The sequence below is a fragment of the Myotis nattereri genome (assembly GCF_964212035.1).
Source record: "Myotis nattereri genome assembly, chromosome: 10".
NCBI lineage: Eukaryota > Metazoa > Chordata > Mammalia > Chiroptera > Vespertilionidae > Myotis > Myotis nattereri.
Genome location: NC_138085.1, coordinates 39,675,325 through 39,701,433, shown reverse-complemented (window position 1 = coordinate 39,701,433; position 26,109 = coordinate 39,675,325). Strand labels below are relative to the sequence as shown.

The window sequence follows — 26,109 nt, the reverse complement described above, 5'->3', positions numbered from 1 at the left end:
AGTACAGCATAAAAGGAACAAATCCACCAGCACCAGGGATGTTGCCACTCAAGTCCTTTTGCATACATTTTTCAAATGATAATTCACTCTTACCCAACCCTCCGTCCCCACCTCCCCAAGGCCGATTTATTGAAAAAAGCGCCTTATATGGTAATATTGCTAACACACCGTCAGCTGGCCTTTTTAGGGACTCTGTTTAAAGAAGATCCGCCTCTGGGGTTTTATATTGCTCTGGTGTTTATGCCAAAGACACACCAGCCCTCAGCCATTGGAAGACGGACCTCTCCTACTTTCGGTGAGTACTGTACAGCGTCGCAGGCTCTGCCTCCTGCAGCTGCCTGGCCCCCTGGGTGCAGGCGGCGCCTCCAGATTGGCCTGGCATCCATGACGCTGGCCCCGGTCGCACACGTCAAGGCCCTCGGTGGGCCTGCGAGCGCTCTGCTGACTGCTTCTGGCCATGGGACGTCCCGGGGCAGGGCTATTCCAGCCTGGATGGGTGCTCCCTGTCCTCGTAACGGGGTGATGGGTGGGATAGAACATCTGCGGTCTCTGCTCATCCTGCTGGCCAGGGCAGCGCAGGCCTACACTCTCCTGTCCTTTGTCACAGCTCCGAATGGCTGGGAGACTGTCTTAGGCGAGCAGATGCTTTTCAGAAAACCTGCTTCTTCTCAGGGTGTTTAAATCAGAGCTAATGATGACCCCTGTGTCTATGAGATGTCTGTGTTGGGAATAAGAATGTATTTACTTCAGTCCTCTGTGGGTCTCACTACCCTCTCTTGAGCTGGGTTGAGGAGAACAGAACATTTTATCCATCCCTGAAGGCTGTCGGGTCACTGGGAGAGGTGGAGAGTCAGGGGTGGGTAGGAACAAGTGTTCCATGGCATCGAGTAGTTTTAGGGCAGCGGTTCTCAACCTGTGGGTCGCCAACCTGGGGGTCGCCAACCTGGGGGTCGAACGACCCTTTCACAGGGGTTGCCTAAGACCCTCGGAAAACACATATATAATTACATACTGTTTTTGTGACTAATCACTAGCTTTAATTATGTTCAATTTATAACAATGAAAATACATCCTGCATATCAGATATTTACGTTACGATTCATAACAGTAGCAACATTACAGTTATGAAGTAGCAACGAAAATAATTTTACGGTTGGGGGTCACCACAACACGAGGAACTGTATTAAAGGGTCGCGGCATTAGGAAGGTTGAGAACCACTATTTTAGGGGGTGGAAGGAACATAGGGGCCCTCTAATTCATTCTCTGATAAGGACGCTGAGAAATTGAGCAACTTGTCCCAAAGACACACCCAGCTGTGAAACCACCTGCCAATGCTGTTATCCACCCCCACACGCACACGAAGATACACGTGTGCAAGTAATTAAGAGGAAAATGAGACCGAGGGGCTAGGGGCCGAGGGGTAGGGCTCTGGGGTAAGGAACCCAGGAGGCACACCAGGACTGAAGGTAGGGCAGGGTTCAGTTTTGGAGCGTCCTCTGTGTGGGGAGGTCCAACGGGCAGTCATTCATTTTAGTCTGGTAATTTTCCACTTTGCGTTCAGAGTCTGCTAACATCTCTTTATGGCTGAGGCAGAAGGCGTAGTGGTGCAGGCCGTGGATGCGGACGGCGGGCTACCAAAGTTACTGAATGACCGCAACGTGCTGTCCTGTAAAATGGGAGCAATAGCAATACTACCTACTTGGCAGTGCTGTTGTGAGGATTAAATGAGATAATACATGTATAAAGTGCTCAGCTCAGTGCTATCAGGGCCTGACCCTGATTGCTCAAACTTTAAAAATCACCTGGAGGGCTTATTACACTACAGACTGCACTTCACCCCAGTTTCTGATTCAGGAGGCTCGGGCAGGGCCTGCTAATTTGCATTCCTAATAAGCTCCCAGGTGGCGTTGAGCTGTAGGTTTGGGCTGCATTTTGCATAGGGAGGCTCCCAGGGTTTGCGTTTATGATTTGAATGGGTTATCGTATCCCCTGGGCTGAAAAGAGAGCTCCCCACCTCATAGCAGAGATGAATGGGCGCTGGAGAAACTAATGAGCAGGGAGAGTCTACATGCCAGGCCTGGGAAACCAAGGTGGGCAGCCTGACATCCTAACCTCGAGGCACGATTTCTTTCCTCCTGCCCTTTGTTGACTCCATCAATATTTATTGAGCGCTCATTAAGTGCCAGACACTCTCCTGGATCCTTAGAGACAGCGTAGGGACTTCTGCAATCACTGGGAGAGGCAGAAAAACAGATGAGAATGTTGGAGTGAATAAATATATAAAAGGGCTCCAGGAGGAGCCCCTCACTTGGCCCAGGAGTTATCAGGGAAGACTTCCTGGAGGAGGGATACCTGAGCTAGTTCCTGCAGTTGGGGTAGTCCTGGTAGAGAGGAAGCATGTTCTTTGGGATCTTTAAGTGGCTCAGCTCTACTGAATTTAGACTTCAAGGCAGAAAGCAGGGACAGCTAAGGTCAGAGGGGTGGGCAGGGCTGGATGATCAGGGCTTTCTATATTACACTAAAGCAGCGGTTCTCAACCTGTGGGTCGCGACCCCTTTGGCGGTCGAACGACCCTTTCACAGGAGTCACCTAAGACCATCCCGCATATCAGATATTTACATTACGATTTATAACAGTAGCAACATTACAGTTATGAAGTAGCAACGAAAATAATTTGATGGTTGGGTCACAACATGAGGAACTGTATTTAAAGGGCCAGAAGGAGGAGGAAAAGTAAGAGTGAAGTTGGCCTCACAGTGCTTACAGTCTGTGGGCTAGTTTCAAACAAGGAAAAAATAAAATAAAGGGCCAGAAGGTTGAGAACCACTGCTCTAAAAGATTGGGCAAAGGGGGACGGGAGAAGGGTGACAGCGAGAGATCTGCTCTTTGAAAGGGCTGCTCTGGCCGCTGTGAGGAGAGTGGACTGGAACAGGGCAAGAGTGCTACCGCCTTGTAAAGTGTCCGGGGTTGCTGGTGCAGGGTGGCATGGAGATAGAATCAAGACATCCTGGGGATTGGCTGGGAGGGAGGAGGGAGGAGTTGGGGTGTAGGGCATAGACTCCAGGGTGGGTGGTGCAATTCACTGAGGGACAACTGCAGTTTAGAGAGCAGTCCTGGAGGTAGAATTGAGGTGCCTGGGGGAGGGCATGGGGTGTCGATGCCCACAGTCAGCTGGCTCTGTGCATCTGGAGCCCTGGAGGCCCAGGTAAAAGCCTGCAGAGCAGGTCCAAGCCACAGAATCTGAGGATCCGAAATACCGCTAACCAGGAGTCGTTTTAAACTGAATGAACATATATCAACCACGTCCAGATACCCTGCACTTAATTAGAGGTGCTGCTAGGATTTTTCATGGAAGGAATGTTTTTCCTGGAGTGATTTCTCTCTGCCAGGCTCTTTGGTCATAGGAATGTGCATGTGCGGGCAAATTATGACAGGCAGCTGCTTACATGTCTTTTAAAGCTCCTACCCCCAAATATTTCCCCAACTATTCTTGGAAGTCTCACCTTCTCGGAGACCTTCCTTTAAGGATTTAAACTTGCCGCTAATTTCTAAAATGTCTTTGGAAACCTGTGTGAATTCAACTTTTGATAACCATTGATTTGTGAAGGGGATCATTCAACTCCTTCCAATATTCCACAGACTTCATCCAGGGAGCCAGTGCTGCTGGAGAAGGGTAGGAGAGAGAAGAAGAATGATGTTAGCAGCCCTTTAAAAACAGGGATGAGCAAACTTTTCCTGTAGAGGGTGAGGTAGTAAATATTTTAGGCTTTGTGAGCCTAAAAGTCTTTTGTAGCAACTACTCAACTCTGCCCCTATGGTAGCAATAGCAGCCATAGGCAGTAAGTGAGCAAACACAGGCATGGCTCTGTTCCAATAAAACCTTATTTACAGACACTGAAATCTGAATTTCCTATAACAATTCTCTTTGGCTTTTTGGCAACCATTTTAAAATGTCAAAACTGCCCGACTGGTGGCTCAGTGGTTGAACATTGGCCTATGAACCAGGAGTTCCTGGTTTGATTCCTGGTCAGGGCATTGCTTGATCCCCAGTAGGGGGCGTGCAGGAGGCAGCCAATCAATGATTTTCTCTCATCATCGATGTTTCTCTCTCTTCCTCTCCCTTCCTTTCTGAAATCAATAAAATTATATTTTTAAAAAATGAAATAAAATGTCAAAACCATCCTTAGCCTGTGGGCCACATACAAACAGGCCTTAATTGGCTGATCCTGGTTTACAATTTAGAAATCACTTTCATTCCCGTTACTTTCGTTGATCCATCACCTTGAGAGATAGATGTTAAGGTTGCCAGTTCATAGCTGAGGAAACCGAAGGCCAGAGGAGACATGGGCCTGGGCCCTGGGGCGGGGGTGCAGGGGGGAGGAGAAGGGCAAAGAAAGGAGCGGTGGAGGGAACTCAGGCCAAACCTTTCGAGTGGCCAGGAGGGGGATTACGCTTCTGTCTTCATATTTGCTTGGGCTGGGGTGGGAGCACAAGGAGATGAGTGAGTGAGCAAATTCTTTACATTCAAGTGTTTGGCTTTTGGAAAGGAGGGGAGAGGTGTGTTTCTAGGTTCGCGAAGTCCTCAATGAAGCCCAGATGTAGGACGTGCTGACGAAGCCAGAACACTTCCCTCAGCTTTCTGCGGGCGCAGAGCGGCTGTGACCCCAGGAAACCACAGTGCCTTTGGCTCCGGCTCCTCTGACATGCTCCCGTCTAGCCGCCAGTTACCAGCAGGCAGCTGGGAGGGTGCAGAATTTCTCCCGGCAGAGACTTTCCTGGAGAGTCGGGCTCCGTGGAAAACCCTTCTCCCCAGGGCAGCGTGCCCCCCCGCCCCCCCGGGAGGTGCCACTCCAGGCCAGCAGCCCTGAACCCGCCCTCACCTCCCCTGCTTTTCTTTTGGGCCTGCCTTCAAGAAAGCAGATTTAAACCCACCCCAAGGGCTGCAGAAGGCCAGCGTTGCTGACAGCTGGAAGTTGCTCTGTGGCTTGTCTCCGCTGCTGGGAAACAAAGCTCAATGCTCTCTTTCTGTGTGTGGGCAACTCAGGGGGAGACAAAAAGGTTCCCTGAAAAGCCAGACAGGCTTGAGCTATAAATTGAGAGAGAGAGAGAGAGAGAGAGAGAGAGAGAGAGAGAGAGAGAGAGAGGCTGAGGGGACCCTCCAGGACAGTCAGGGAGGTGTGGCTTTGCTAACACAGAGACACAGCTGCTTGCTGGACAGCTGTGAAGAGAACGCCGTCCCCGCCTGGTCCTAAATCAGGTCCCCGTGACCAAACTGTCATGACACTGGTCCGTGGGGACCTGAGGACACCAGGGGCAGCGCAGACCAGGTCTGGGAGGGGGCCTCTCAGGTGGGGGCTGTCATCCAACATTTGTCTTCGAACATTAATTGAGCACCTACTATGTGCTGAACACAGGCACGTGCAGGATCTCTAACCATAAATGCAGACATAATCCTGGCCTAGGAGGGGCCCAGAGTCTCAGCGACAAGAACACAGACCCTTTTGTTTTAGGGCTTTTGCTGCCAACAGTGCTAGAGAGACAAGAGGCAGAAGCGAAAGCACCAAACATGGAGAAGTTATGAGCGTTTCATTAAGGTGGTGAGGAAGGGGCAAGCCCAGGCTTTGGAAACTGCCTGGGGCGGATGCCAGCCGTGCCTCTCCCCGGCTAGGAGGCATCAGGCGACTTTCTTTCCCTTCTCAGAGACTTCGTTTCCAAATCTGCAAAATCAACATAAAAATACCTTCCCTCAGGGCTTCTGCGAGGATTCAATAGATAATAGATTTGAACGGCCCCATTAAAAAAAATTATTTTTTAAAAAATGCATCTACCAAAATTGGAAACAGGGAATATACTGCCATGTTTCACCTGACAAGGCCGCTGGACTTTTCCATTGCATCCGATATCCTGCTCTCTCCATTGCAGGGGGTTTCTGGCAATTAGTTTACAAACCAATTTATTGAGTAATAACTCAATAACTTTTTTCAACATTAAAATTGTTTCTCATTTTGGTTATTTGAATCAAAGCTGTGATGAGCTGGCTCTTAGTCAAATCTTTCCACTGACCCATGAGTGTGTCCCAGGGGTAAATCCCTAGAAGTGCCTTTGTGGCATCAAAGACACATGCATTTTTATATCAAGAGATATATACGGTAGCTCACATGGAAAGTATTACAATAATTAATGAATAATAATGCAAGAATAGCCCTGACTGGTTTGGCTCAGCGGATAGAGCGTCAGCCTGCGGACCAAAGGGTCCCAGGTTCGATTCCAGTCAAGGGCATGTACCTTGGTTGTGGGCACATCCCCAGTGGGAGGTGTGCAGGAGGCAGCTGATCGATGCCTCTCTCTCATTGATGTTTCTAACTCTCTATCCCTCTCCCTTCCTCTCTGTAAAAAAAACAATAAAATATATATTTTAAAAAATAATGCAAGAATACACTGTCTCACATACTCACAACTCTAAACCTACTTTTGTCCACCCTGGACATTATACACAAAAGATATATATTCATTTTAAGGCTTTTAAATAGTAGTTTTCAAATCACCTTCCAAAAAGTAGTGCAGTTTGACACGTCAGCAGTGAATGCAAGCGCACCTCCCCACACTTTGTCCAATAAGGGTGACCCCAGCGCCGGCCACAGCACCCCAGCCAGAGGTGGGTCAGCTTCTATTCCGGCCACAGTGCACTGCTGGCCGTCGCAAGACCCCGGGCCCCGCTCACAGATGCTGAGCGAGAGCTTCCACAGTTCGGTTACTTAGACCCACAGGCAGAACCCCATGTTTATCCTATTAACTTGGATCTGATTGGGGTCAGCGTGTCTTCTCTGCCTTCTGAGACCTGCTTTGGGGTTGGTTCTTCCATCCAGCATATTTAAAACCACTTCCCCCCAGCCTGTTTTATCTGGAAGTTTGATCAGCATGTGCTCTATATTTTTATCCAACTCATTTATTAAAATGGCACGTGGGAAAAAGGACAAGAGTAGACCTGAGGCTCAGGTGGGTGGAGCATCATCCTGTATACGGAAAGGTTTCGGGTTCGATTTCCGGTCAGGGCACATACCTAGGTTGTGGGTTCAATTCCTGGTTGGGACCCATTCAGGAGGCAACTGATTAATATTCTCTCACACCAATGTTCCTCTCTCTCTCTCTCTCTCTCTCTCTCCTTTCCCCTTTCAGGTGAGGATTAAAGAAAAAAAGAAAAGAATAGAGCCTGAGGCCAATCACTGTCTCCAAGTTGAGCTGATCCATCAGTGAACACTTTTCAGTAGCTACAGGCAACTACACATATGCCCTGGATTTATTGTTCAGCCCACTTGGCTTTAAGAACAGGGATCTCACAGGAGACCTTGTCAGATGTCAAGATCAAGTTAATTAAGCTCAATGTCTCCCACCTTCTCCTGCACCGCAGTCCTGGGGAAAAAGGGAGGGCTGTCACACTGACATTTGCTCTTGGTAAATGATGACAAATATAAGAAATCACAGCTTCCTTAAAAATGCTCTCTTGCCCTGGCCAGTGTTCTCAATGGTTAGAGCGTCGGCCAGTGCATGAAAGCATTTCCGGTTCAATTCCTGGTCAAGGGCATGTACCTGGGTTGCAGGGTCGATCCCTGGCTCTCGTCTTGGCACGTGTGGGAGGCAACCAATCGATGGGGCTCTCTCACATCAATGTTTCTCTCTCTCCCCCTGTCTCCCTCCCTCCCTCCCTCCCTCCCTCCCTCCCTCCCTTCTTCCCTCCCACTCTCTCTAAAAATCAATGGGAAAATTTCCTTGGGTGAGGATTAACAACAATAATGCTTTCTGGGACAGTGCCTCTGGAAACCTGACCCACGTATCAAGAGTATCTAAGGTTTTAGAGCTCTGCCTTCTTTTCCTTTTGATGATGGAACATTTATGTGCCCATCTCCAGTCTAACATCCCTTCACTTCTCCATTCTTCCAACATGGCAGGAGGCTGGCAGGTCTTCTCTGCAGCCCAGAACGGCTCGGCTCCAGAGACAGCACTGCTCTGAGCAGCGAGGTGCTAACCTCCACTTCACCTCAGACCTCAAGTTCCTCTTACCCATGTTTGTCCTACTTTGTGGTTCTGAAAACCTTTCTCCTCGACAGTCGTTGGCTCATTCGCTCATTCATTTGGCTAACAAACATTTAGGAGCCCCCTCTGGCTGCCTTATGTCGGACACACTGAAGAATCACGGGGAAGAAGGCAGACCTGGCTGCTGCCTTCACCGAGCTGGCGCGAGCCAGGATATGCAGAGTTGATCACTGCTCGGGCGGGTTCTAGGTGCTGTGGGGCAAAGAGGGGCCACTCACCAAGACCAGTGGCCAGAGAGGCCTCCTGAAAATGCCGTGTCAACACAGAGGCCTGACAGGTGACAGGGGTGGGGAGAAGGCCCTTCCAGACCCCAAAGGGTCAGAAGAGAGAGGAAGTGACACAGCTCAGAGAATGGAAAGAAACTCCGCATGGCCCAAGTGAGGAGGAGGCTGGGAGGGGGCAGGAGGGAAGATGAGCCTGGAGATGCAGGCAGGGGCCAGACCCCGATGGGCCCGGTGGGACAAGTTGGGGAGCTGGGACTTGATCTCCTTGGCCATGGGAGGTCACGAGGATCAACGCGACAGAAGCAGAGCTGGACTCAGCAAGCCACAGGGGCCGCTCTCCTAGTGCGCTCCGTGCTTCAGACATAACGGGAAGGGGCTTCCTTTCAGCCTTAACATGCTGTTAACAGCTTCTGCTCAGTCTCCACTTGGCCTCTCTGACCTCGCGTCCACAGGCCTGTGGCTCTGTCCCCTCTTTGTTTGGTCATCGACTACTCCGTCCCTCTTCAGCATAAGGCCATCGGCGGGCCAGGATCAAGGCTCCCGTAGCACCCATCCTCTTCCCCTCCTGTGGTCCCACATCCTGAATGCAGCACAGTTGGGGCTCCTTCCACCGCCACCTCCTCTTTCCGCGCCTCGAGCCTCTTTTCTCTGGACTCCTGAAAGCTGGCCTCCTAACCCCTCAGCGAGGGCCTTCCACTTCCAGCCACGCTGTCCCACCCAGGGCTTCCCAGGCTCGAGGGCCATGGTTCACTGCCTCCTGAGTGTCTGTTGCTTCTCTTTCATCACGGAGTGCCAAGAACGGACCAGATGTTGTCTTGCAACCTCCCCCGATAAAAGAAAACCTGCCACAGATGTTGGAAAAATGAATTCCCTCCCCAGTTTGCAGCCGTCCCAACCTAGGTTTCGGCATGGGAGGAGGACTTCTCTGTTTTCTCCGTCCGAAACAGCAGGGGGCAGTGAGTCTCATCAGGAACCTCCTGCTTTCCTCTCCTCTCAGGCTGTCCCTCCCCCTCAGGTGCTTCTACCCTGAGGATTGTGCGTTTCCCCTGTACCTCCTGCATCTTTCTCCCTTAACGATATGTTATGTTGATTTTAATTATAAGCTATTCATGAGTACAGTCTCCTTGTAAAAATGTAAAACATTACAGCTGGCACCTCTCCCAGCCCCTTCCCACCTCCAGAGGCAATCACTATGATCAGTCTTAGACTTTTTTTTCCCCCCGAACTTTTTGCTGTGTTTATATCCACAAATAGAAATTTTTGGAAAATGCACCATATTGTTTTTATGGTTTGTTTTTAAAAAATAGCCGAAACCGGTTTGGCTCAGTGGATAGAGCGTCGGCCTGTGGACTGAGAGGTCCCAGGTTCGCACCATATTGTTTTTATGGTTTGTTTTAAAAAATAGCCGAAACCAGTTTGGCTCAGTGGATAGAGCGTCGGCCTGTGGACTGAGAGGTCCCAGGTTCGATTCCGGTCAGGGGCATGTGCCTGGGTTGCGGGCACATCCCCAGTAGGAGATGTGCAGGAGGCAGCTGATCGATGATTCTCTCTCATCGATGTTTCTAACTCTCTATCTCTCTCCCTTCCTCTCTGTAAAAAATCAATAAAATATATATTTAAAAAATAAATAAATAACTTGCACAAATGGTTTCATGCTATTCAGTCTATTCTGCAACTTGCTTTGTTCACTCAGTGGAATGGTTTAGAAATCCAGCCACATGGGCCCATGGAGACCGGCCCGGAACTTCTTTTAATCTCAGTACAGGATCCCATACCCTGGACTTTTGGGATAGTTCCAAGTTGTGTGCCTCTCCAGTTAATGACGCCAGCTTTTCCACACCTTTGCCAACATCTATTATAAAACTTTGAATCTTCACACTCTGCTGCCTCTTATGCATTTGTGCTTCCCTGGTAACAAGTGAGGCTGTGCGTCTTTTCATGCAGTTGTTGGGTGTTTGCATCACCTTTTCTGTCAATTATCCTTTCATCATCTTTGTTTTTCTTTTGAGCTGTTTACATCTTTCTTACTGATTTGTGTCATACATATATATATATATATATATATATATATATATATATCCGCTGTTATATGTGCTGCACATTTTTTCAACTCCTTTCCTAACCTTTAAGTCTTTTAAGATTCTCTCCAATGGATTATAGCTTTGTAGCCATTTGGGGTTTTTAAGAGGCAGGTAGGTGAGTTTGCTAGAATTGCCATAACAAACTATCACTGACTGGGTGGCTTACACCACAGAAATTTATTTTTTCGCAGTTCTCAAGGTTTGAAGTCCGAGACCGAGGTGTTGGCGGGATTGGTTTCTTTTGAGGCCTCTCTCCTTGGCTTGGAGATGGCTGCCCTCTCGGGCCTCTTCGCACTCTCCCCTCTGCGTGTCCCTGTCCCAATGTCCTCTTCTTATAAACACACCCATCCTATTGGGTTAGTTATATTGGACACCATCATATTGGATTCATGACCTCGTTTTACCTTACTTACCTCTTTAAAGGCCCTATCCCCAAACACTCACACTCTGCCTGGAGGTTAGGACTTCAACATATGAACTTGGGATACACAACTCAGCCCATGTCAGCAGGGGAGAGGGAAGGGGCCCGATTGCCAGGGACTGGGAGGCCAGGTCCACACGGTGCCTCCTGGAACTGGGCCCTGGCTGCCGGTGGGCTCAGGCCCCAAAGTCAAGAAGACCATCTCCAAATGTTTTTGACCCTCAGTTGACTAGTTCTCTTCTCCCTCAACCCCAAAGGTGCTCCAGCCCCCGGTTCACTTGGCCACACGCACCATGTGTGAAGAGGAGACCACTGCCCTCGTGTGTGACAATGGCTCCGGCCTGTGCAAGGCTGGCTTCGCAGGAGATGACGCCCCCCGAGCCGTTTTCCCTTCCATCGTGGGCCGCCCTCGCCACCAGGTGTGTGCTCGTCTGGACACAAGGCTTTGAGGCATTAGGAGGAAGCACTGCATTGTGGGGACTATGCTGAGGTGTGTGTGTGTGTGTGTGTGTGTGTGTGTGTGTGTGACTGACTGAGGATGAGTGTGCGTGTGAGAGGGTATGTGTATGTGTATTGAGGGTGGGGTTCTCTCTTCTGATTAACTAATAGAACAGGACCCTGTAAATAGAAATATGCAGAACCAAAAACATCTGTCAGGCATGCACTGATGACATTATGTCTGGCTTAAGTCTTTGAGGTTGCTAAGTTTGGAAGAAACCTTTTAAAAAATGCAATTAAACCCCTTGCCTTTAAGAAATGTATAGTCATTTAAAATAATTTTTCTTGAAATAAAAAAAAAGACCTGAATAAAAAGAAATGTATACTCCATGAAGATACACCCACAACTAATTTGAGATCACAGGCTGAAATAGAGGCAAAATATTTCATCAGGAGAGGGAGAAATTAAATCTAAATAGAGGCCTGGCCAGTAGCTCTGTTGGTTAGAGTGTCGTCTGATCCTGACTCTCAAATACCCCATTGAGCACGGCAAGGTTGTAGGTTCGATCCCCGGCAGGGCACATACAAGAATCAACCAACAAATGCATAAATAAGTGGAACAACAAACTGATGTTTCCCTCTCTCTCTCTCTCTCTCTCTCTCTCTCTCTCTCTCTCATCCTCTTTCTCTCTACATTTAATAATTTTTAAAAATATGAATGGAGGAACAAGGGAAGGAGAAGACTTTTTACAAAAAGGGACAACTGCCTGGCCAGCTGGCTCAGTGGTTGAGCATCAACCTATGAACCAGGAGGTCATTTTCCTGGTTGAGACACATGCCCATGTCGCAGGCTCGATCCCCAGAACGGGGAGTGCAGGAGGCAGCTAATCAATGCTTTCTCTCATCATTGATGTTTATATCTCTCGCTTTCTCTCCCTTCCTCTCTAAAATCAATAAAAATATATTTTAAAAAATAAATAAAAGAAAAAGGGATAACTGAGGCTAAGGAGGATTTTAGCATGTGGAGAGAACACACACCAGAAGCAAAAATTTGGAGGTTTAAAGTGTAAACGTAGGGTATTTGAGGAGGACAAGTACGTGTGTGTGTGTGTGTGTGTGTGTGTGTGTGTGTGTGTGTGTGAAGTAAGGTAAGGAGAGGAAGTGTGTGGAGGAACTCTGCTCTCTCTCAGAAAATGACATTGTCTTAGGAGAAAAAAGAGAGACAAGCTCACAAGAAACCCTCCACCTTCTCTCCTTGTCTCCCTCATTCACTGGTGTCTGCCTCACCCTTATCGCCTGCTGTTCTGTTTCCTGGGGAAGAAGGACATTTTCCTACCTTCATCTTTCTTCAGAAACCCTCTGATGACTGAGTCCCTCCGAGGGGAGCCCTCAGGCAGCTCACATCCGTCCTCTTTTGTGTTGCAGGGTGTAATGGTGGGAATGGGCCAGAAAGACAGCTACGTGGGGGATGAGGCTCAGAGCAAGCGAGGGATCCTGACTCTCAAGTACCCCATCGAGCACGGCATCATCACCAACTGGGACGACATGGAGAAGGTACTGGTGAACTCCCCCTTTAGGGTGCTCATCTTAATGATAAGACATCACCGTGACCCTCGGATCTCACAGTCCTCTGTGCCCTGTCAACTCTCCCTCTAAAATGCTTCTCACAGCCGCCTTTCCTTCCTGTCCTTCCCCATGGCCACACCCAACCAGGGATGCTGACATCTCCCACAGAATTATTGCCATGGCTTCCTGACTGGTTCCTTTGACTGGGTGTCTCACTCACCCAATTAATTCTCTACACGGCTGCACAGCTTCTCTTTCTAAAAGCAGGTCAGATCCTGGCATTCGCCTCCTCAGGAATCTTAGGAGCTCCTCACTCACCAAGAGAAGGTCCCCAACTTCCCGTCTGTCATCTGAGGACCTGCCTGGTCCTGCCGAATTCCCAGCTCCATCCCTTACACAGCCTTCACTCCGCACCAGCGCTTCCTCCTTCCTTCCAATGCTGATGCTGCCTCCTTCTAACAGTCCCTGCCATCACCTCAGATAGGCGCACTGCTGCTATATTATGATGATTATCTTAGGTAAGATTCTCTCGGGGGGCTTTAGAAGCCCTTTTTGTGTGTAAGAAGGTGCGGGGAAGGAGGACTTTTTAAAATGTAGTCTGTGATCACAAAATCATGTGTGCAAAATGCTAATAGAACCTTTTTAATATTCCTTTGATAAATTCTGCTGACAGTTGTCTCAGAGTTCTTGTTTTGCACTGACTGCCTTTTGAAATGTAATAGAGGGCTTATTGAACAGGCTGCCACTGGGAATAAAGAATGTTGATTTGAAATCTGTAATTCACTGTACATTTCTCCAGATCCTAGATTCAGTCACTCTGGGTGTGAGATAAATAGATAAAATACAATAGCTTTTGCTTCACACAGTGGAACCATTAAGAACACAGCCAGGGACAGAGAGATCCGGGAGCAAATCCATCCCTTAAGGCTCAGTTTCCTCATTTGTGGAGATAAAAATACTTTCTTCCTTAGGCTGCTTGGGAGATTGAATTAGGGGAATACTTAGTATAATCCCAAGGTAGGAAACATACTTAATGCTCTATAAATGGCACATACTATTTGTATATACCTAACAATATATAAATCAAAAACATAACAGACAAAAACAGTTTACTCGTAGTAGTAACAATATGAACTCTTTTTTGTTGTTGTTAATTATCACCAGAGGATGTTTTCCCCCCATTGCTTTCTCAGAGAGAGAGGGAGGGAGGAGGAGTAAGAGAGAGAAAAAAAACCATCAATGTGAGAGAGACACATCGATTGGCTGATTCCCACACAAGCCCTGACTGGCGAGCAGGGAGTGAACCCACAAGCCAGGTACATGCCCTTGATCGGGAATCAAACCCACTACCATTTGGTGCAGGGCGGGGCGGGGCGTGGGAGCAGAGACAATGCTCTAATCACTTAGCCACACTGTCCAGGGCAACAATATGAACTCTTTAAATAAACTACTAAAAATATAGCATGTGTCTTAGAAGAAAAACGGGCCTAGCCTGTGTGGCTCAGTTGCTTGGGCATCGTCCTGTGCACCAAAAGGTTGCTGGTTTGATTCCTGGTCAGAGCACATGCCCGGGTTACAGGCTCAGTCCCCAGTAGGGGGTGTGCAGGAGGCAGCCAATGGATGTTTCTCTCTCTCTCAAATCAATAAAAACATTTTTAAAAACAGAAGAAGATAAAGCTGTCAAATCTTCTAAAATTAATTTATGGGCTCATTGCCATTCCAATAAAAATCTCACAATTTTTAAATTGTATACATTTAAGGTATACAATTTGATGATGTGATATACGTTGTATAACAGTCATCACATTCAAGTCAATTAACATACCTGTCACCTCCATAGGTGTTTTTTCTCGCAGTGAGAGCACTTGGACTTACTTTCTTGGCAACTTTTAAGTGTACAATACAGTGCTGTTACCTATGGTCCACATGTGTACACTAGGTCTCCAGAATTTACTTAGCCTACATAACTGAGACTTCGCTCCCCTTGACCAACATCTCCCCATCCCCCAACCCCAACCTCCTAGTAACCACTATTCTACTCTCTGCTTCTACCAGTTTGACTAAAAAGAAAGCACACTTTTTAATTATGCAAGATAATCATAAAGTATGTTTGAAGAAAGAAATAAGGCAAAATTTGTAAGAACAAAATTAATAAAAAAAAAACTGTTAGAGGAGACTTGCCATATCCAAATATTAAAATATAATATAGAGTTCTAAAAATTAAAACAATTTGATACCAGCACAAAGGTAAAAAGAAAATGTATGATCAATGAAACTTGCAATACCAGAAAAGGATTTACTCAGTAAATTATTCTGGGACAACTGATTACTTATTTGAGAGGTGAGGTATTTTTGATTATTGCCCTTACTTCATTCTATTTCACCAAACACATATCGATTGAATATAAAAGTTAAATATAAAAACTCAAATGATAAAAAAAATACAATAAAATAAGTGTGAGTATCAAATTTCTGGTGTAAGAAGTCATAGAAAAAAAGAATGACAAATCTGGTTTCTTAAAACTCATACTTCTAGCATGTCAAAAATAAAGCCAAATTTAAAAGGTAAGCAACTAATTGCAAAAAACATTCACAAGTGCAATATAAACAGGTAGTGCCAATTGATGATTATAGACACAAAGTCCACCAGGCAGGTAAACAAGGGATGTGAACAGATACTTTCCCAAATGAAAATTATAAAAAGTTGCAAATCTGAAAAAGTTTAAACTCATTTGAAACAAATAAAAAATTTCAAAGTGAAACTAGATATTATTTTTATCTACCAAATTATTTCCTATTTTAAGAGCGAGAGCACTGGATGCAGGTTAGGGTAAGATGGGCACTTTCTTATTCTGTAATTCAGCCTCTTTGTTGGTAGTAAAAATAAAAACAGTCTTCCAATTGCCATACTCTTTAGGCCACTAATGCCACAGTTAGAATTCTTTTCTTTGGAAAACAACCTGAATAGAAAAAAGAAAATGTAATATGCACAAACATAGCTATCACAGGATTACTTATAGATAAAAATGCAAGATACCATATGAGTAGTAATATGATTAAATATATGATGGCATATGATGCAATATTGTTTAAGCATTAATTAAAAAATAAGTGTTCAATGTATTAAAAATAAATATTTACTATGAAAAAGAAAATTATTTATATTGTATTAACTGAAAAGTGGCAAGAAACAAAACTGAATATGAAAGTATTATAATAATAATAGTAAATAAAACAAAGTATATGAAATAAGTAAATGGTGATAGTGATAAATTTGAAAATTGATAAGAGCGAAAGGTTAGGAAGAAGAAAAAAGTCAATTTCTTGTTAAAATACGGGAGATTTTTATTCCTCTTAAAAATCTTTTCTAATTTTAACATTATTGGTATCTTTTGTTTTTAAAGTACATTATAAAAACTCCCCCCCAAAAAGAAATAAAAGGAAGTGCAGATGTTTGCATTACAGGATGTTTTGCAAAGTCAATTTTTTTTAATAATGTACTTTAAAGACTGTGTGTTGTGGGTCTGAGATATGCCTAGGAACCTGCACCTGTCACAGCTATCCCAGATGATGCTGATAGAAGGGATCTGGGGACCACATTAGAAGAAATGCTGACATCACCTCATTCAGACTGATCGCCACCTGCTCTGTGTCACTGTGAGACTTGGGCCTCTGCTTGTGCCATTCCCTCTGCCTTGGGTGCCCTTCTCCGCCCCTGCAGACTTCCTTTGCCTTCAGGGCCCACCTAAACCCTCCGACTGAACTGCCTCTGCCTCGTTCTCCACTTAAAATGTGGGTGTCTTTGTCTTTTGTCATTTTTGCCTGTCTTTCTCCTCTCTTGAAACTAAAATCTAGGGGCCGTGTCTGGTTCATATCTGCTCTCCTTACCTTGAGCATCGTCCTGGCGCAAAGCCAGTGGCTCGTCAGTATGTGGGCACAGTGGAATCCAATGACCCTGTACCCCATTTCTGAGAAAACCCAGGCCTTAGGCCCCTGGCTCTCTTGGCCAAATGCCTCTGAAGGTAAACATGAAATCTCTCTGAAATGAAGGAATAAAACACTCCTGTTTGTGGGCCTGGATCACAGAAGAGGGACCTAGACACAGAGAGAAAGAGCTTCCTTTGGAACCGGGGTTCTCCGCTGAGCGACTTGCCTCCCAGGGGGCCTTTGGCGATGTCGGGAGACATGTTTGCCTGTTTCAAGATAAAGAGAAGCTCCTGGCATCTGGTGGGTGGATGCCAGGGATGCTGCTAAACATCCTGTAACGCACAGGTCAGCCCCTGCAACAAGGAGTGTCCAACCTAAGGTAAAGTGCCGAGGTTGGGAAACCCTGCTCTAAAGGTCACAATATACAAGGAAGGCTCAAGCATGTCTGTCAGCTTCCCAGCAGGAGACAGCACACTCCCAGTTGGGGCTTGAGAGTTAACTTAAGGAAGCGCTGCTTACAGAGATGTGCACAGAAAGGGAACCAGCAAGGGATGTTGAGGCACCCAAGTACTAGCAACAGAGGGAAGCTCTTCCTCCCCTAATGCTGGGGGTGAGCGGGGTAGGAGGCGCACAGGGAGGGCAATGCCAGTAAAACTTCGTGAGAGCTGGAGCCCTGAAAGAGGGGCCACTCAACAGGAGCTGTGCTCTGAAAGGCCACACTGTACCGGGAGAAACACACTCCTTCCCTCTCCAGCCTCTTGCTGGTATCTTCTATGAGCCAAACACAGGCAGAAGCCAGAAAGCAAGGAACGCAGAGACGCGGTGGGCCTGGCCCCCAAGGCACAAAGCAGGGGGGGAAAGGCATTCCGGCGGACATAATCGACATGCTAAGTATGCTGGCCCCAGATCTGAGTCCTGCTGAGAAGCAATATAACCTCTGCATTTCAGTCAGAACTTCCCGGGGCTGACCGTTCTCTCCAGATCCAAGAACACTAGCCATACTCCCGCAGCACAGCATGTCAGCTGGAGTTTTCCAGCCCCCTGGGAGTCTGCTGGACTCATCTGACTTTTGTCCCAAACAGATCTGGCACCACTCCTTCTACAATGAGCTGCGGGTAGCACCTGAGGAGCACCCCACCCTGCTCACGGAGGCACCCCTAAATCCCAAGGCCAACAGGGAGAAGATGACCCAGGTAAGAGGCCAGCCAGACCTGAGCACTGGCACAAGAATGGAACGTGGATGCTACACATGATCCTTTCTCCCATTCACACAACAGGGCAACAGAATTCTTTGAGAGCCTGCCCTGTGCATAGTCCGTGCCAGGCCCTAGAGGAGGTGGGAGTAGGGTAAATAGGAATATTTCCTGCCCTTAAAAAAGATTCCAAACCATTCTTTGGGCCCAGAGGTGCTGTGATTTCTGCCAGACCGTCTTTAATTCTGCATTGTCCTTTCAGATCATGTTTGAAACCTTCAACGTCCCTGCCATGTACGTCGCCATTCAAGCTGTGCTCTCCCTCTACGCTTCTGGCCGCACAACAGGTGAGTCGCCCTGATTGTAATGGCGCCCTTTCTGACTTTAGAGCAGCGGTTCTCAACCTGTGGGTCGCGACCCCTTTGGCGGTCGAACGACCCTTTCACAGGGGTCGCCTAAGACCATCCTGCATATCAGATATTTACATGACAATCCATAACAGTAGCAACATGACAGTTATGAAGTAGCAACGAAAATAATTTTATGGTTGGGTCACAACATGAGGAACTGTATTTAAAGGGCCAGAAGGTTGAGAACCACTGCTCTAGAAGGAGGAAGGGATAGAGATTCCTGCTCAGAAGAATCAAAGCAACAGCCAAAATCCAGGGGAAACCTTGCACTGGGCTAACAGACGGGAAGCCCATGTGATGGAGAGTGTGCCCAGTATAGATGGAAAGGGTTCAATGAACAACTATGACCGGTACACCCAGCAAGGGCCGTTCCCCCACAGCAGTCTGTCTGAGAACATATACACACTTTCCAACAATACTGGGATGTTTCTGCTCATGAAGCAGGAATAGTAAAATCTGAGATGGCGGATATGCAAGTATCCTTGGTGTAGAAAGGTGCTCAGGGAAACAGAGGGGGCTTAAAAATAAAAGTTTTTATTAGGGACTTGACAGCTTGAATATCATTCACACATTGACTCGTGTATTCATTTCTGTGGTCTTTTGTTTGGTTGGGTTGGGTTTTTTTCCTTACTAATATTCATTCATGTATTCATGGATATGTTCATTCATTCATTCATTCATTCATGCATCATCAGATATTTTCCAATCCTGCCTACCATGTGCAAACATTGCACCACTGGCAAACAAGGTAGATCCTGCTGCTGTGGAGCTAACAGTCTAGTGGGGAAAAGACGGAGTAAGCCATAATTTCACTACAGGTGATAAGGACAATAATAGGGAAATAGGGGTATATACAGTTTTGTACCCTGTGCTTTGCACTTGATTTTGTTGTAGGCATCATGTCTAATGGCTACCTGGAAGCCATTGTATGATGACTCCATTATTTATTTACTTATTTTACCATTTGTCTATTGCTGGGCCTTTACATTGTCTCTAATTTTTCTTGTTTAATATATGCTGTGATGAACATCTTGTATAAGAGTAAGCTACTGGTCCCTGGGTATTTATTTTACTTCTGGCCCTTATTAAACCATCTTATTTGCTCTAATCATTTTTCAGTTGATTCTCTTGTAAGTATACAACCACATCATCTTCAAATAATGACAGTTTTGTTTCTTTTTTATAATAATACCTCTTATTTCCATTTTGTGTCTTATTACATTGGCTAAAGCACCCAGGACAATAGTAAATAATAATAAAATAATGCTATTATAAGGTTGCCCCATCAATTATGATGTGGCTGTAGGATCAAGTGAGATTACTTATGCTGAGAAAGCTTATTTCCCTTCATGGTTTGCATAAAAATTTTATTAGTAGAGAATTTTATTTTTTTCAAATGGTTTTTATAGTTCCTATGAGATCTAAGATGCTAATTGCTTGTGCATATGTGTTAGTTTGATGCCTGAAAGATGTACAAATTACCCAGTCTCAATTAAAGAGTGTGCAGTCTAGATGGAAATTGACAAGTGTGCATTGTCATAAAAGTTTTCAAGGAATACAAGAAGAGGAGACATTCTACTTGCTTTTCATAGGCTATAGTCTCATTTGGGAGAATAAATTGATGTGCACACAAAAATATGATTGATTGTTCTTATGGTGGGTGAATTTTCTCAGCTACTAAAGAAAAACATGGTCGTTGAAAATCATGGGCAAATGGTCCCAGAAAGAGACAGATGAAAGACAAGAAAAGTTTTAACAGGTCCTATCCCCTCTGTCTATAGGCATCGTCCTGGATTCAGGGGATGGCGTCACCCACAATGTCCCCATCTATGAGGGCTACGCACTGCCTCACGCCATCATGCGCCTTGACCTGGCGGGCCGCGACCTCACGGACTACCTCATGAAGATCCTCACAGAGAGAGGCTATTCCTTTGTGACCACAGGTATCCAGCCCCTTTCCTGATTCTGAGCTCAGCTCAAAACCAAATCTGATCTAGGACCAGAAGTTCCCCGGCCTGGTGAGAAGTCTCTAGCTATGTGTCCTCAAACTATCTTGGGGTAGATAGGAAGGCTCTACGTAGCCAGAGGCTGCGCCTCTGGACAAGACCGGATAGATAGTTAAGGCAACCTTATTCAAGAGAAAGGTTCCCAATCCGTACACCCTGGGGAGGGAACAGCGCTTAGACCTACTTATCCTAAGCAGCACTCCCTGAGCCCTCCTTAAGTGCCTTCTTCCCAGGGACCTGCTGCCTCTGTCCACGTTCACACCAGGATCAGAGCTCGTTTTCAGTAATGCTGAATGGCAGTGAGATCTGGAAATGCATGTCATTAACTAGGAGCATTTATAGTTCATCTGGAACAAATAAGGTCTGAATATCTCAGGGGAAGATATCATGCCTCAGGGGCCACCCTGGGAAAGAGAGTATTTAGGTAGGGGCCTTCCTAGATTCTGTAAGATCACAATGTATAAGCCTACATCTAGACCAGAAGTGTGTCCTGCAAGGCCCTCAGGAAGGCCTGCAGTGCTGTCAGGGCAGAGCGAAGACAGCAAGGTGAAAAGCCCATGCAACATTTTGCTTGGGAATTAAGACTTTGAACTCCAACTTTAGGAAGAGGAATAAAAAAAATTAACTTTAATCCTAAGACTGAATCCAAAGCAGAAGTACGAAGGTGTTCATAGAGATCAAAATGGGACAACCCAACTAACAGAGCTGAGTACCTACTTTCTGTCATTTCTGCTTCCAGCTGAGCGAGAAATCGTGAGAGACATCAAGGAGAAGCTGTGCTATGTGGCCCTAGATTTTGAGAACGAGATGGCCACGGCCGCCTCCTCCTCCTCCCTGGAGAAGAGCTACGAGCTGCCTGATGGGCAGGTCATCACCATTGGCAATGAGCGCTTCCGCTGCCCCGAGACCCTCTTCCAGCCTTCCTTCATTGGTGAGGTTCTGCCCACAGTCCCTGCCAATCAGGAGGGCAGGGTGGAGGGGTGGGCGCGGGATGGAAAGAGAAACACCAGGAGTCACGCACTCTTTGTTTATTGTTTATACATAGCCCATATTTTTCCAGGAAGTGCCCAAAATACATAAACAATACAGCTAGGTAAAATCTAATTTTAAATAAAAGGAAATCAAGATAAAGGCAAAGCAGGAGAGGGAATATAATATGAAACTAAGAATGAGGTTAATAAACAAAACACTTCTTGGACCGCTCAGCATTTAGGTCATGAGGTTGAAATTTATAGCAGTAAACAGGATGGGCTTGAGGCAGACCTGGTTTTAACCTTGGACATGTTACCATCCTCAAACTTCAGTAACCTTATCTGTAAAGTGGAAATAATGATAGTACCTACTAAGTAGGGTTGTAACAAGAATTAAATAACAAAATAACACAAGGACAACTCTTTGCTGAGGAGTGTATAAGAAGAGGTGGGCCTGTAAGCAAATGTTGATATACAGTGTAGTGGTAGATGGCAAACTGGACAGAGTGCTATAGGCCTAAGAAACCAGGGAAGACTTCTTAGAGGAGGTGAGTATTTGGACAGAACCTTGAAGAAAGAGTATCATTTCATGGTATCCAAGGATGGAAGGAGTGCAGAATAGGGAATGACATACAATACTGATTGTGGTATGTGCAAAGGCATGGAGGTGTGAAAAGTCCTGTTCTATTTGGGACACGATGGAAGAGTTCTGTGTGCGTGTGCGTGTACGTGTGCGCATGTGTGTATGCATGCCTGTTGTATGTTTTCACACAGGGGAGAATGGAGAGAATGGCTGGACCACACTAAAAATGTGGGGGTTAATCATATCAGCAATGGAGATCTCCTGAAAGTTTTTAGGCAGCAGTGTAGCAAGGTCAGGTTTGTATTTTAGGAAGATTCTTCTACCTACTATGTGAAATTATAGCATAAGGACAAAAGACTAGAGGTGGGAGGCCAGGTAGGTAGGTGTGAGCTGGTTTGGCATGTGCCAGGCTAAGTTAGCTAAATGTCAACCTGTGGGCAATGGAGGGCTATCAAAGCTGATATGATGGGTATATGTACACAATGGAATATGAAAGAGAATAAAGTACTGACACAAGCTGTAACATGGATGCACTTGAAAACATGGTAAGTGAAACAAGCCAGACACAAAAGGTCATACAGTGTATGAGTCCATTTATATGATATGGGAAATCTATAGAGACAGGGAGTAAATTAGTGGCTGCCTAGAACTGGGGAAGGGTAAAAGGGAAAATGGGGAGTATCTGTCTGCTAATGGGTATGGGGTTTCTTTTGGCGGGGGTGGGGGGGCGGTGTTAAAAATGTTCTAAAATTACATTGTGGCAATAGTTGCACAACTCTGTGATTATACTAGAAACTACTAAACTGTACACTTTAAAAAGGGTAAATATATTGGCAAGTGAATTATATCTCAACAAAGCTGTGAAAAAAGATGATGCAATGAAAGCGTTCCTTTAGAAATATATCTCAGGCAACAATGTGGAAGATCCATCAAACAGAGGGAAACTAAAGGCAGGGTGATGACTAGTTAGAGGGTCTGATCTGAATACATTTGGGAGGTAAATAAGAACCTGAACTACCATTAATTGCAACCACAGAAGGGGGTCACTTGAGGAGCTGAAAGTGAGCGTGTTTATGTATGATGGATGTTGACTAGAGACCGTGATCTCTACTAGGCATGGAGTCTGCCGGAATTCATGAAACAACCTACAATTCCATCATGAAGTGTGACATCGACATCCGCAAGGACTTATATGCCAACAATGTCCTCTCTGGGGGTACCACCATGTACCCCGGCATTGCTGACAGGATGCAGAAGGAGATTACAGCCCTGGCTCCCAGTACCATGAAGATCAAGGTGGGTCTTCACCCAATTCCTTCCATCCCGTTCTTTGTACAATGACCTGTCTACCTGGGAGATGCTCAGAGTCCAGTTGCCAGGCCTGTGGCTCAGTGGCCTCCTGGGTTCAGCATCATCCTGGTCTGGGACAAATTTCATCTCGGGGGATTATGTTCCTTGGGCACTGATGAGTTGGAGACACTTTTCGCATGAGCTCTCAGACATAATCACATGATGTCGTATGAGAAGGGGGTGAAAGAATTTGGAATGAAGAGAATATTGAGCTGGTTGAGGAAGAAATCAAGCGGAGGGATATAAAGAAATAAAAGAGGAGGGAAATAGAAGGGAAGAAACTTTAAAAAGGAGTTGGGTGTTACCCCAAAGGAGGGTGAAAGTTTTAAAAAGAATGTTTGGCCATGGGGCAGGCTGCTGGTTCGAACTCACGGGGACATTCCTTGATTCCTGGATAGGCCATTTGTCCCAACTTGGCCATAACCCTCCCCACACTGCTTCTTACCAGGGCTTAGCACTTCTTTGGCCTCGGCAGGATGGGAGCCCACTTGTCTTTCCCCCACTCTGGTCCCAAGCAGTCAATAATGCAGTCCTTTTTTTAGGGCTTCTAGGTACTTTGATGCTAATGGGTTTAGAAGGAGTTGGGAATAGAATAGAGATAACAAATAGGTTGAAAGTTACCAAGTCTCACAATAAAGTTGGTCTCTGGGGAGTAGGCCTGATCTAAGGAAGTATATGCTCTATGTCAGTATTCTAAGAACCTTCTTCACAAAGGAAGGCTGCCCAGCCCTTCCTTCTGCCTAGCAGATGGTGTTCAGCACAGGGAAGCAAAGTAGGACACCAGAAAACAGGTGAGGACCTGTGGTCCCTTCTCAGCTGGAGCCACTGGAACAGCCACATTACTGAGGCCTGCCACATGGGGCTTTTTACCAAGACCCTGTGTCAGGATACCACACCCAGCCTCACCCCCAGATTCTAGTTCATCAGGTCTGAGGTAGTCCCACCACCTACAGTGATAAACGAGCACCAGTGATTTGATACATGTCCCCATTTGTGAGCCCCTGCCCTGAGTTTAACAATATGTGCCAGCCTTCAAGGGGCCTAGGATCTAATTAGTGGACATAATCTATGAAAGGAAACTTAAATAAGGCAAGAGGAGGGGAAAGGGCACTCCAGGGAGGGGAAATAGGATGAGCAAAGGTGCTCAGGGGTGTGTGTGCACGTGTGAACATCCCAGACAAGTTGGACAGCAGGATTTGTATAGAGGAATTGGGGGAGATGAAGCAAGCCTCAAGGATATGGAAGAAGAGATGTGGGTGGGGGTGGGGCTGAGATTGAGGACTTCAAACCCAAGACAGCCCAGAGTTTTCTCACAACCAGAACTGCCCAGCAATAAAATTTGCTACCTTCTTAGTGGTTCTGCCAGTCCTTGAGGTATCTACTCAAGGAGTGATGGGCTGACTTTTGTCTGCCTAAATAAGATAACTTCTAAAGACCATTGTTATCCCTCAATTCTATGATCTCTGTAATGTAAGAAATCTGTAGAGAGGTTTTAAGGAGACAAAAAAAATCAATTTAGTTTTTAGTTTGTTCTAGCACTGAATTCTTAGACCCTTCAGATTCTGAGAAATTAGTTGAAGAATTGCAGTCCTTCTAAATCTACTTTGAGGTGGAGTTCAAAGTTGTTTGCCAGGACAACCAATTTCTAAAGGCTAAGCTCAGTGACAAGAATGAATAATGTATGAATTTAAGAACTTCTCACTACAAGTGGCTGTTGATAGATGAAGTTTAAGGGTCTGAGTAGACAGGCACATACTCAGAAATGGAGGAAGCTGCTCATGCATTCAATTCCAGGAAAGAACAGAACAATACTGCCCCTGTAGATGTTGGTATTGGTCAGCTATTGCTGAGTAACAAGCAACTATGAAATCACAGGGCACATAACCATTAGCATTTATCGCTCATGCATCTGCAGGTCAGTTTGGAGTCAGCAGATCTAGGTCAGGCTTGGCTAGGCAGCTCTGTAGGTCCAGCCAGCTCAGGTCAGGTCCATATCTCTCACTCACTATGGGACTTGGGCTGAAGGGCCAGCAACTCCTTGGGGATGTTTTTTTTTTCGTGAAGATGGCAGAGGCACAAGAGAGTATGCCTGTGCATGCCTGAAGAACATTTCAAGATCCATGTCTGCTAACATTTCACTGACCAAAGCAAATACAGAGCCGAGCACGAAGTCACCTGGTGGAAGAGTACAATCTTCCTATGGAGGGGTGGGAGTGAAGATTTGAGCAATAATCCAATCAACCACAAGGTTTACCCTGTTTCTTTTTTGACCATGGAGGCAGTCCTTTTCTGGGGCAGCCTGGCAGTTTGATGAGATGATTCTGGGACCACCTTCCTATTCCCTTGGGGACTGATCGTGATTCATCACGTTTGCTCTTTGCAGATTATTGCTCCCCCGGAGCGGAAGTACTCCGTCTGGATAGGAGGCTCCATCCTGGCTTCTCTCTCCACCTTCCAGCAGATGTGGATCAGCAAGCCAGAGTATGATGAGGCGGGGCCCTCCATTGTCCACAGGAAATGCTTCTAAAGTCAGAACAGATTCTCTGGGGATCTCCTTGAGACTGCTGTTACAAATCATGAACCATTAAAACCTGCAAGCCTTATTTCTCTGTGTGGAGCTCTTTCCCTGCCCCCTCCAACCCCACACACAGTGCGAGCATTTTTCACATTTTATTCTAATTCACACATAACCCTGTGAGATAGGTACTATTATTGCCTCCATATTACAGATGAAGAAGCTGAGGTTCAGAGAAGTTCAGGACTTGTTGAAGACCATCAGAACCAAGATTAAAACCCAAATGTAGCTGACTCCAGTGTTAGTACTCCTACTACACCACTTTGACTCCT

General features: G+C 46.1%; 1 protein-coding gene across 3 annotated transcripts; it reads left to right on the top strand.

Moving 5' to 3' along the window:
• Positions 1-147: 147 nt before the first annotated feature.
• On the top strand, positions 148-25,864 carry ACTG2 (actin gamma 2, smooth muscle; the record flags this gene model as incomplete). 3 transcript variants are annotated; one of them, XM_081101614.1, is made up of 9 exons in its annotated part: positions 148-295; positions 11,076-11,237; positions 12,682-12,810; positions 17,832-17,942; positions 18,205-18,289; positions 20,134-20,295; positions 21,098-21,289; positions 23,027-23,208; positions 25,646-25,864. In XM_081101614.1, the coding sequence occupies 8 exons, from the start codon at positions 11,112-11,114 to the stop codon at positions 25,787-25,789; spliced, it is 1,131 nt and encodes a 376-aa protein (XP_080957740.1). In that variant the 3' UTR covers positions 25,790-25,864. The 3 variants fall into 3 exon arrangements, with proteins under 3 accessions (XP_080957740.1, XP_080957739.1, XP_080957741.1); XM_081101613.1 differs by lacking the exon at positions 148-295 and having other exon boundaries at positions 10,493-11,237; XM_081101615.1 differs by lacking the exon at positions 148-295 and having other exon boundaries at positions 11,149-11,277.
• Positions 25,865-26,109: the final 245 nt, after the last annotated feature.